This window comes from Maniola jurtina, chromosome 10 (assembly GCF_905333055.1).
Source record: "Maniola jurtina chromosome 10, ilManJurt1.1, whole genome shotgun sequence".
Lineage (NCBI taxonomy): Eukaryota > Metazoa > Arthropoda > Insecta > Lepidoptera > Nymphalidae > Maniola > Maniola jurtina.
In genome coordinates, this window is record NC_060038.1 from 2,588,532 (window position 1) to 2,600,578 (window position 12,047).

The 12,047-nt window shown below is 36.3% G+C and overlaps 2 protein-coding genes across 3 annotated transcripts; one reads left to right on the plus strand and one right to left on the minus strand.

The window, feature by feature from the left end:
• Nucleotides 1-12: 12 nt before the first annotated feature.
• LOC123869214 lies at nucleotides 13-6,951 on the minus strand. 2 transcript variants are annotated; one of them, XM_045912034.1, is made up of 5 exons: nucleotides 6,794-6,951; nucleotides 3,176-3,430; nucleotides 1,803-2,008; nucleotides 1,182-1,325; nucleotides 13-437 (listed from the first exon to the last, which is right to left on the minus strand). In XM_045912034.1, exons 1-5 carry the CDS (start codon nucleotides 6,798-6,800, stop codon nucleotides 351-353), a joined length of 699 nt encoding a protein of 232 aa, XP_045767990.1. In that variant the 5' UTR covers nucleotides 6,801-6,951; the 3' UTR covers nucleotides 13-350. The 2 variants fall into 2 exon arrangements, with proteins under 2 accessions (XP_045767990.1, XP_045767991.1); XM_045912035.1 differs by lacking the exon at nucleotides 3,176-3,430.
• A 652-nt stretch (nucleotides 6,952-7,603) lies between these two features.
• Nucleotides 7,604-9,470, plus strand: LOC123869215 (28S ribosomal protein S24, mitochondrial). The gene is made up of 4 exons (XM_045912036.1): nucleotides 7,604-7,778; nucleotides 7,872-8,055; nucleotides 8,364-8,464; nucleotides 9,203-9,470. The coding sequence occupies exons 1-4, from the start codon at nucleotides 7,752-7,754 to the stop codon at nucleotides 9,389-9,391; spliced, it is 501 nt and encodes a 166-aa protein (XP_045767992.1). The 5' UTR covers nucleotides 7,604-7,751; the 3' UTR covers nucleotides 9,392-9,470.
• The last annotated feature ends 2,577 nt before the right edge of the window (nucleotides 9,471-12,047 follow it).

Below are 12,047 nucleotides of genomic sequence, written 5' to 3' on the forward strand. Positions count from 1 at the left end.
AAAAAACAGATGACAAATGTATGCAAAATATATTTCAAGTCAATTATTTCAGACTTATCTTATTAGTTTACATTGAACAATTTATGCTTCTCAATTATGTATTCAATTTACATTAAATTATTATTTACTTACGCTACATGTAGTCTACATCTGTAATGTATTGCTATTCAATTGACAAGAATAAATACTCGAATACTTAATTTTTTCATATTTTGATAAATGCAATAAGTACCTTTAGTTAAATTATTTGATACATACTATTGAGTGCTTTAGGAGCTACAGTCCACTATTTTATTGCTTAAATAAATTATCCCTGATATGACACAGACTTCCTTGTTACACTGATGGCTTTAGAAAAGGACGAGGCATTCGTATTCGGCCGAGCTCCTCTCTTCACCGTCGAATGGGTAGTAGCAGACGCCATGGCTCTGATGAATCTGGAAATACAGCAAAATAAACAATATCAGTATGTACCTAAAGTTAAAAGGGTTATTTTGGCTACAACGGAGGTCCATTTTCTCAGTTTTTGCCAGTGATCGTGAGTTTTTCAATACCGCTTGCATTTTCCCTCGCAATGTGATCGAAGTAAAAGAAAAAAATCGATGTTCTAAACCTCGCAAGGTGGACGGCACACTGTAAAAAAGTGGAGCCTACCTTTTTTTGTTAATGAGGGGTAAATCTTGGTTTGTGTGGTATTTCTACCCACCAAAATCCACTCAGGTGCATCCTCAGCGCATATCAAGAAACTCCGCGAACTTTAACGAACGTGCGCCGGTGCCTCTCGTGCGATGCCCATTAGGCTCAGCCTGGAGAAAGCGGACCTCACCTAGGTGGGATTACGCCAAGTCGAAGAAGATAGTGTTACAGAAGATATTGTATAGAAGCAGGCGTTACTTTGCGGAAGTCCATGATATACAACCCCATCCTCAGGAGATGTTGACTTTATAGGATGTTCCAGTGTCGGAGCGAACGTAAGTCGAGTGAGTTCTGGTGGATTTGTGTGGTGCTGCACTTGGGGCTTGCTTGATGGCTGGCTTTTCCTGCACGCTTGGAAATGAGAGGACGGGTGCTGCACGTCGCATGTTGCATGTTGTACCATACAGATTTGCTTTTTAGCGGATTACTTTTGATTACATACAGCTTATAGCTTTTGATATTACAGAGGATATGCTGTAGCTTACCTTGCCAGGAGTAGTGCAGCCGTCGTGCGTGACTCTACCGAAGTAGAGCTTCTCGCCGTCGGCGGTCATGCCGGCCTCCACCGCGCCCGGGGGCACGTTGCCGCCCGTCGAGAACTGCCACGAGAACATCGCTGGTACCAGCACCTGGAAGACGGTACGGTTATATAAAATAACAGTAGAACTCTGATCTGGTAGACTATGCCATACATGAGTCTTGCAATACCTGTTGATCGTTTAGGTAATAAACTCCATTAATGATCTTTATGTAAGTTCATCTGAATTTATGGGTTCGGAGGCATCGTCGAGCGTTGAGCGTTGCCTCTGTATGAAATTAAAAGCTTTTTCAATGAGCATGTACCAGGTACCTATCTGGGTTTGGTCCAGCTTTACTTTAACGAATTGTTCTATGAAGTTCTAGAGAAGATGGCACCTATTTCGGTGCGCCAGCGATAACGATGCGAGTTGAGAGGGAAAAGTAGACTCAAAAAATGTTCAAAAGATGCTCAAGACCGAGCAATATAAAATAAGAAGCGGACCACACCTTGAGACAAGGTCCAATGTAATACATTCAGTTCGATTGGTAGACAAAATTATATCTTGATCCTTAACAGTTGTATTTACCTCAAACTGGTCCTTTAGGATTTCTTCGCCACTGTACGCGATATAGCACGCGTTCTTTGTGGGAATGACTTTTGCAGGGAGGACGTCACCCTCGTGATGAGCTCTGCCTGCGTAGATCTCGTCGCCATCAACGTCCGTGCCCACGCGCAGAGCTCCCATGGGGATGCTTCTCTGGCTCAGACATGCTGGGACCCAACGGTATGTGCCTGGAAAACGTTATTGCTACATTAATCTCTATAAACCGATTATGTATATATTGTATGTCTATGTGAGATGTGAACTAGAATTTGGAACAAGTTTTTTATTCATTCATAATATGCGATGGAACGTAATGATGTGGGCTAACATGCCGTTATGCTTCGGTTTCAGGCAAGTAATTTTGAAATTACTGAAAAACCAAATTTAATTTTTCTTGTTGTAAAAGGCGAGATGCCAAAAATTCTGATTTTTGGCATCTCGCCTTTTACAACAAGAAAAATTAAATTTCCAAGAGATCGAATCCCGAGCAGAGAATTTCCACTTGTACATGTTATGTATTATATAAGTATACAAGAAAACATATTTATTCTAAGTAAACATAAAAATACTTTTTACTGGTGTTGAATCTAATGCTGAGTTATATGATATCGAATAATTGAGTCAAGGTACATCAAAATTTTTGTATAATTAAGGATTGACTTAAAACGAATGTTGTGTACAATTTATCAAATAATATTTTTTGATAATGGTGTTACTGCACCTATCAGTTTGTTATCAAATACTTCGTAATCAGGTAAAAATGGTTTTATCTGTTGATAAGTATACCTATTATTAGGAACGAAACAACAAGTAGTAAGTTTTTTTTTGAAGAATTTAATAAATATTTAGTCACAACACAAAAGCAATGGCCAAAACTCTATATGGTTTACTTAAGTCTTAAAAAATCAAAAAATAGATACAGGTAAAGTCTAGTATTCATCGTTTGAAGAAACCAAGGGTAGGGAAGAAAGGAGAAGGTCAGGAGATAAGGAACCATAGAGAGGATTGGCCCAAGACCCAACACGACTGGCGGGATTCATGAAGAGATAACACCTTAGTTTAAACCTAAACTAACCTAAACACAAAAGCAATGGATAAGCTTATAAATTTTTTTATAGTTGACCATCTAAGAAAATCAAACTTCTACTGCCAAGGTGTCATCTCTTCGTATCCGGTTTTTTTTTCGAGTTTGTCAACAATCGCGTTATCTTTATACTAAATTTTAAGATTCCGGCTTGTACCTGATTACTTCTGCTGTGAGAAATAATCAGGAAAATTTGGAATGCTCTAATTTTTTGGGGAAAGATTGCGTGATTGTTACGACTATTCAAGTATGCAAACCCGGGTTAACTTACTCCAAGGTAACTCGACCGTCTCTCCAGGTAATTCAGGTTCCTCTGGTGGGGAGTCTACTACTTGGACAGAGTCAGGGGGTGGAGGGTAAGGGGGGTGGTGATGTGGCGGATAGAAGTATGCCGGATGGACGGGATAGAACACAACTCCCGGGCCGTAGGGATATGTTTGTGGAGGATGACCGGGGGTGCCAGATCCCGGCGGTCCAGAAGGGTAGCCGTGTGGCGGCGGCATTCCACCCCAACCATAATATTTATCTGCATAACAAATGTTCCCAGTAAAAATTCTGAGTAAGAGGAATTTCAAAGCTTCGGAATAAATTATTAATGTTATCAGCGTAAAATCTATTCATCAATATTCCGAATAATTGCCGTGAGTGTTGCTTTGTGATAAGGGGTTAATCCGAAGCCAATGATTAAGTAACTAAATATTAATTTACTGGAATTGCAGGTAAGTAGGTAGGTATAGGTATTTAGGTACATATCTGGTGATATGTAAATAACAAAATATCTAATAAGTATAATATATCGACTAGAATTAGTTACTTATTGATATGAGTTTTCGTGAACAAGTTGACGCATATTATTTCCAAATATTGTATCGTATTTGGTACCTTGGTAGGTAAGGTATACTTAATTCGTAATTATAATTATCATTTCCTGTAATTAGCATGAACCATGTGATTTTCATTCCTCTATAAGCATAGCCTAGTTATTTTTTTGATTATTACAAACTAATATTTAGAATTCAAAAGTGTATCTCTCTGTTATATTATTTTCTCAGAAAATCCGCTTATCTGATTTTGATGACATCCCGATCACGGCCATAGGCGACTTTTATTACTGAAAATCAAAGAGTTCTCGCGGGATTAGCTATTTAAAATCCTAGATCCACTCGGACGAATTCGCGGCTATCGTATAGTTCTAGATAAATAGCAGCACTTGAACAAACGCAACGTTATTTGTATAGGTAATCCTATTATATAGCACAAGTGACTCGAGGTTGGAAAAACATAAAGACTAGTGCAAGCTGTAATTATTTATCCTAGATACAGTTATAACTATAGATTACTGTAACATGATTATTACGAGATATAAGAATAATATTTATAACCCATACTTAATTCCTAGGGTGAAGGAAAACATCGTGAGGAAACTTGCATGCCTGAGAGTTCTCCATAATGGTCTCAAAGGTGTGTGAAGTCTGCCAATCCGCACTTGACCAGTGCGGTGGTTTAAATTTATTGATTAATTATATTCACAAAGAAACACAAATACTGTTTATGTCTCGCCATTGCACAGCAGTTTGTTGGAAAGTTCGCACTCAGAAAATAATGTGACGTCATTTGCGCCTTTTCTTAAACAAGGTCTGTAAATAAATTGCTTCAGAATTTTTATTAGTAAGTAATAAATGCCGAATAAAAACGATGATTGTGTTATAATGATTTTGCCCCAGCTTTCAGCCATGTAATTAAATATTCCCACTTATAGGAAATATTCAAGACAATTATTATTGGCTAATTCTTTCTCTAAAGTAAATTGACAGATCCAAGTGTATAGTTCTCCCTTTCATAATTTCTCCCTGCTAGCATTATTTTGGACAGTTATTTAAGAGATTGTGTACAACAGAATTAGCAACAATAAGCTGATGCCCATGACTTCGTCCGCGTGGATTTAAGTTTTTGAAATTCCGTGGGAATTCTTCGAATTTCCGGGGCTATATGCTAATCCAGAATATTATCTATCTTCATTCCAAACAGCCAAATCCATCGAGCAGTTTTTGCGTGATGGAGTAATAAACATACACCATACACACACACACACAAACTTTTGCCTTTATAATATTAGTGTGCTAGTGTGAAGTATGATGTGATAATCACAAATCGGAGTCGCATAGATCGATAGTGGAGTGGAATGTGAACACAGCTTACGGTTTATCGGTGTTATATTGACGTGTAATTTCTATTTGCATAATAATTCATCTGCTACGTGCATTGTTTAATTTCCACAATGGCGTAGCGTCTTTTCAGATCAACGATACGGCTTGAGAAATATCACGAAGAAGTTTATGCATAAACATAATGGTTGGATCAAGGATACAGGCAATTCTTGAACGGCACACATTGCGAGGAGGTTACCCTCTGGAGCCCTAACCACCGGTAGCTTAGATCCTACCCCGCTGCTAGACTCTAGAGGGACCGATTCAACCGGTCAAATTTTTAACCCCCGACCCAAAAAGAGGGGTGTCATAAGTTTGACGTGTGTATCTGTCTGTGGCATTGTAGCTCCTAAACTAATGAACCGATTTTAATTTAGTTTTTTTTTTGTTTGAAAGGTGGCTTGATCGAGAGTGTTCTTAGCTATAATTCAAGAAAATCGGTTCAGCCGTTTGAAGGTTATCAGCTCTTTTCTAGTTACTGTAACCTTCACTTGTCGGGGGTGTTATGAATTTTTAATTTACACTTCTTAGGAATGTGTCTATCACTTTATTTTTTGTAAACATGAAAAAATGATTATAATGAGTGAGTAAGTACCTAATGTAGGTAAATAAATGAGAGAGATGCAAAATTCTATCCATACTACTTATGCGAGAATATTTCTGTCTGTCTGTTACCCTTCCACTGACGAAAGGTACAGAAACATCGAAAACATCAGCTACTTTTTATCCCCGAAAATTAAAGATTCCATGTACGGATGTAGACGCAGGCATTCTTCGCACTGCTTTCGTTTTGCACCTATATCCCCTGTGTAACTGAATTACCTAGGTTCAAGCTCAAATATTATTCCTAGGTAATTCAGTTACAGCCGGAGAAAGCAAATATACCTATTAATTACCAAGAATAAGATAAGTTTGCGATCTCAGATTACCAACTGAGATAGTCGACTATTCGAAAAGAAAGAAATTCGAGGGAATTAATTTAGATAGGCAGGTACCTATTAATCGATTAAGCAATATTTTATGAACTGTATCAGCCCGATTGCATTATCATTTGCCGATAGTATACTTAATGGTGTTTTATGTAACCAGATGCCACGTAGGTGAATGCACTTATTTAGGTAGGATGGATAGAAGTAACAAAACTTTATCTTATATACAGTAAAACTTAATGTTTGTCTGTTCGTTATTTGGTTTCCGATACGTGAAAGCCTATGCTTTGCGATTGCGAATGATGTGAGACTTTTTGAATGTTTTGAGACAGTTGATGTTGGAACTTACGAGATGTTTGCAAACATAGTAGATTGCATAATTTGCATTGTAACTCATGTCGGACATTATTTTAGTGTAGCATAAAAAATATAACCACTTAACTAGGTGTTAATTAACTTATTAGAAGAGATCTATTAGCATGCATTGCGATAGGTACTTCTATAGTTTAACATAAATTATTAGTAAAAGTACCTAAATAAATATATCTAATATTAGCATAAGATTGATCTTTGTATGATAGATGTAAAGGAAACTTATTATCTCCGTATTTTCTATGAGCAAGGCCATTGCTTTTATATTTTTATATGAAAAAAAAAAGATAACGTATTAAAAACGCGCTCTGAACAATATCTAGTACCTAAGTAGGTATTGTAATCTTATCAGTATCTATCTACATTATCTACGGCACTCACCTGCCATATTGTCGCGGCTGCGTCTCACTAACAACTGTGCAGTGTCAAAAATTACAATAGCTTATGTACTTACTGACTGACTATATTAACTGACTCATATAGATAATGAGTTGTAACTGTAAGCCATATCAACTGTGCCAATAGATATTTTTCCGATTATCAATTTCTGATATTTTTTCGAATTTAATGATGCTCTCATGCGTTCAAAAGTCTACGTTACTTACCTATACAATAATATGTAATACGTAATTATTGTAATATTTATTCAGGTAGGTACCTATTTCAATTTGTATGAAATAGGTAACGCTATTTTCCATGCTTCATATTTTCTCTTGAAGTACTTATACCTACTCATAAATATGAATATATTTTGTTAAGATTAAAAAGATTAGTAAAAGGACAATGATAAATGTAGCATTACCCAAAATAGAAAATGTTCAAATTTTTTACGACAAACTTGATTTTTCCCATTTGTACTAAGAACTTACCTAGTTTTGTGGTTTTACATCGTCTACTGTACTTTGTAGATCGATGAGGGACCACGACCTACTTTCAAAAATACGCGCGAAAATTGTCGTGTTGCCATTATGTAGTTAGGTAACTCATTTTTGGATTTTATGTAGGAATTTCATCCAAATTCATTAAATAATTATTATGATTATTTTTACTTAAATTAAAAACGTAACTTTTGCTGCAAAAATGTAACTTTAGGAAACGAAATGTAATTTCGACTTAAGACCCTGGCATTGGCTGGCAACCATCTGGCAAAGCTGATTTCTTTTGACAGTGACACTGACATTTTGACATTTGAATTGTCAATTGAATGTGATTTTGAAGACTGGAAGCTTTGGAGGTTTTGAATTTGATTTTGGATTTTGAAAATATAAAATAAAAACTTTGATTTGTGCTTTGATAAAAATTAAACAATCTATTTTGAATGTCTGTTATATATTAAACAATGAACTCTCTCATCAAATTCGCTCAGGTACAAATAAAGAAGAACAAACATAACAAATACATAACCTAAGTTTCAGTAAAATAATTTTACTTAGTTTTACACAGTATAATACAATTCCAGTGTTCATCGCTGTCGGGATGCTCACCAGTGTTCGCATCCCAATTTCACACGTCTTCTGCTTTGAGCAGAGTGGTTTCAGGAAAGTACAGAATAACCAAGAAGAGAGACCGACCACTGACATATGAGATGGCCAATCCTCCTCATTATATCGCTCATCGCAAGTCCTGGAACTCTTGGAATACTTGTAAGTTTTTGACAACCTCCCTGCCGCAGCGCTGTAGTCTTATAAGAGGAAGGTACCAGGTTCGATTCCCCGCAGGGGCAATTATGATTACTAAATTGTCTGGCCTGGTGTAGTGGGGAGGCTAGGACTGTGGCTAGTTACCACTCCATCAGCAAAGCTGTGCTATCAAGCGATGTACGACGGTGTGTAGAAACCGATAAGGGGTTGGGTTTAATAAAACTATACCAAAAATTAGATTGAACTGCAATGCACTGCTTATTCCTATAATATTGTAGTCTTCAAAGTATTTATATTTATTTTTGTTTTAGCAAGTTTAAAAGATGGACTTAGAAGGTCAGAGACTGCGGTTGAAGATGAGTTTATTAGAAGATTTTTCACTGGCACTTGGCACGGCCTGGTGTGTAGTGAGGTATGTTTTTCATTCAATTTAAAACCAAAAAAAGATTCCGACGAATTGAGAACCTCCTCCTTTTTTTGGAAGTCGGTTAAAAAGCTAGATGGCCCCTATCCCTCTCTGTCATAAAAGAGATAGATATACTAGATGTCAAAGGTGCGTAGTCGCCGGAGGTATATTTTGCAGATCATGTAGGGTATATACAACTATTTCAAATTTCATGTTGATAGCTTTAATAGTTGCCTAAATAATCGATTATGACAGACAGATGGTGAAAGAATCGCACCATAAGGGTTCCATTTTTACCATTTTGGTATGGAACCCTAAAAATATTTGGTCACAAATTTTTTAAATTTGTTACCAAACGCAAACTATTAAAGTTCATTTTTTAATGGAATAATGAAGTAATTTTAATGGAATAATGAATACTTTATATACTAATATAGGTATGTAGATGTCTTTTAAAAATTCCTTGCAACTTGGTACTATCCAACCCTACCTTAGCTTCTCCTTTCAGCAAAGGTTGCCTGGTAGAGATTGCTCCAAGCAATAAGGCCGCCTTTGTTTTTTCTGTTTTCTTCTTTCTGTGTTGTGTGCCTTTATATGTGTTTTTGTGTGCAATAAAGTGTTCTATCTATCTATCTACTTTCTGGTAGCAAGAGTCTCCTAAGTAGTCCAGAATGAATCAAATGACCATATGTGGCTATCTAGAGTGACTACATATGCTTTCAAAATTTTATTCTTTTGTTGTAGATAATAATAAAACGTCAGTTCAACCACATTCGCGTAGCGGCCATAGTGCGTCGAGCCGTGTCCCCCACTAAGATGTACTTCCTCATCGGCTACACGGAGGAGTTGTTGTCAAACTGGATACAGTGCCCCGTCACACTAGAGCTACAGACCGTGGACAGCTTCAAAGATGTTGTATTTAAGTATATTTAGGTATTTTGTTGAGATTAATGTACATAAAGTAGCTATTTAGTTAAATATTAGATACAAATAAAATAATTTTTCAAATGTATATTTAGGCCTTTTCATTGAAGCGATTCCTGAGGCAGATGCGCAGCGCGGGTCGGTTGATAATAATCCAAATCACCGTCACTCATGTCAGGAGTCTTGCACCGCATAGCTACCCAGTTGAATATATACATCCTATGGTTATATGGTTGAATATGGCATTTTGGAGGCCTATTCATAACTCTAATATTATCTATGGCTAATACTTCCCGTTCCCTCATAACTCTAATATTATCTATGGCTTATACTTCCCTTTCCCCTCAAACTAAGTTAGGAATGGGACCGATCACTCAATTTCGTGAACACAATATTCAAACATATTGAAGTATAACCTATGACTTCCTATCCAAATTCTCCAGTTTGCATATCAAGAATTGCCAATGGCAGAATTTTAACTCTCAGCCTGTGGTCAGAGAAGCTGAGTTTTGGACTATTTAGTCTTACTTTAATGATAGAGAATTGTTGAATATAAAGGCCCCTCTGAGGACGAGCCTAATGGTGCCAACGCACTCGAACTGAACTGCAGCGTCAATGCGCGCCGCGGCAGGCACGCTGCCCATATTCTCTCCAGCCGCAACGCACGGTAACGGGCGCTGAAGCGCTCTGCAGCGCCGCTCTAGTGCGATATGCTCCATACAAAATGATAGAAATAATATTCTGACGCGATGTGCCGCGTACTGCAGTCTCGTGCAGTGCTGCTGCAGTTCAGTTTCAGTGCGTACGCACCTTTAGGCTGAGATCTATAGATCGCACTTTGACTTTTCTCGCACTTAAGACTATTGAAACGAGACAGCGCTATACCGCGCTGGCATCACTGAAACTTAAGTCTAAGCAAAGTGAAGTGCGTTCTATAGATTTCAACCTTAGTATTGTTTTTGTTGTATAACTTGTGCCAATAAAGACATGAATCGAAAATGGCAGCAGTAATTATTCCTTCTCACTCGCACACTACACGCAGGTATGTTGTGTAAATGAGAGGGAATGATTAACACCGCCATTATTGATATATTTCCCCATTGGCACGAGTTGTACACAAGTAGGTTAGAAATAAAAATGAAAGTCAGCACAGTAAAATTCATATTCTCATATAATTTGATTCATTCAAATATACATAATGTGTCAACAAACAGAACAGCGAGACCTCGACGCGGGCGCGTCGCACTACACACACCGCCACTCCCGAGAGCCGCTCAGAGCCGCGACCGAACTTCTGCACATACGCTCTTTGTACTTTAACCTTAACTTCTCTTTTAATATTAAACGCGTTGCTTGATTTTGAAACTTATCAGTTATTACACTTTTGATTCAATTATTTTGGTTATAAGTCAAAATAAATCACTGTTATAGGTACCCCACGTTTATACCAAGGTCTAAAAACATGTATTCTACCATTGTAGTTGCCTTACCGATGACTTAGTTCACAATAATTGCGTTATCTACACATTATTGCCGATTTCATAGAAGAGCTGAGTTCCGATTATGACTAGCACAAAATAACACATCATTTCAGTACTGTTTAGTATCTGATCACAATAATTCTCAACCAGAAGCTAAACTGTTTTTGAAACGTCCACTATTTTTGTGCCAGTCATATCTGAACTTTAAACAGCTCTTCTGTAAAAGCGACAGTATCGATATTGTGTTTACACCAAAAATAAGTTTACAGAAGTTTTATACAAAACCTGTAAAATACTTGTGAAAATTGTTGCTAACACAAGAGACGACAAAATATGCCCAAAAAAATGACCATACAATTTTGACATTTGACAAGTTATTTACAAGTTTTGCCAAAAATTAGTATGACAACTTGTTTCTTTGTGTAAACTAGGAAAGAAATCATTTTAATTTTTATAAAGATTTTTTTACAAAAAAAGTTATTTTACTAGAAAAGTACTTAATAGACAATATTATTATGAACTGCTACCCTATTTAAATATTGAAAAGCGTAGTTATGCGCTTATTCCTAACTTCACTCACAGCTTTTTTCGTTGTTTACCAACATCATTGCATTTGTCAGTAATTTAAGTAGGGTAATAATTCGTGTAACACTCTAGTTAAAATATAAATACAAGCAACTAAAATTAAAAAAAAGTAAATTCATTAAAATTGTATTGTGATATTTAATTAATAATTGTGTCGATAATTCATAATTAAATTAATATTTGTTCATTCAAATATTATACTATTATTGCAAATAATATAATTTTTCTATTGCACTGACCATTTGAGTAATTCAAATGTAATCAAATAGGCATTCCACATTGCTTTAAAAAATAATAATTTTAAAATTATCACTGATACAGCTGTATCGTCATGCACAAGGGTTGTATAATATAAATAAAAATGGTTGCTAGGCTAGTGCAATAACGTTAATTTCATTTTAGGTACATATTTTACCAAAAAGTAACAAATAATGGTCACAAAACTAAAAATATGTATTCTCTAACACGTATAATGATTATATTTAAGACGATTATATTATACTTAAGGACTTGTGACATTATTGCACTGAATTTGAAACTTAAGTTGATCGCATATTAAGGAACTAACCCCAAGCAATGCGTCCATCAGTAATGGAATA

What these genes read in the sequence shown, in the direction of transcription:
- LOC123869214 (XM_045912034.1), bottom strand. An exon ending in TCCTAAAGGACCAGTTTGAG is followed by an intron (nt 1,326 to 1,802) that starts GTAAATACAACT and finishes ACCGTCTTCCAG; the next exon opens with GTGCTGGTACCAGCGATGTT. An exon ending in GCTGCACTACTCCTGGCAAG is followed by an intron (nt 438 to 1,181) that starts GTAAGCTACAGC and finishes CTGTATTTCCAG; the next exon opens with ATTCATCAGAGCCATGGCGT.
- LOC123869215 (XM_045912036.1), top strand. Translation starts at nt 7,752, where the DNA reads ATGAACTCTCTCATCAAATTCGCTCAG. An exon ending in CTCTCATCAAATTCGCTCAG is followed by an intron (nt 7,779 to 7,871) that starts GTACAAATAAAG and finishes ATACAATTCCAG; the next exon opens with TGTTCATCGCTGTCGGGATG. An exon ending in ACGGCCTGGTGTGTAGTGAG is followed by an intron (nt 8,465 to 9,202) that starts GTATGTTTTTCA and finishes CTTTTGTTGTAG; the next exon opens with ATAATAATAAAACGTCAGTT.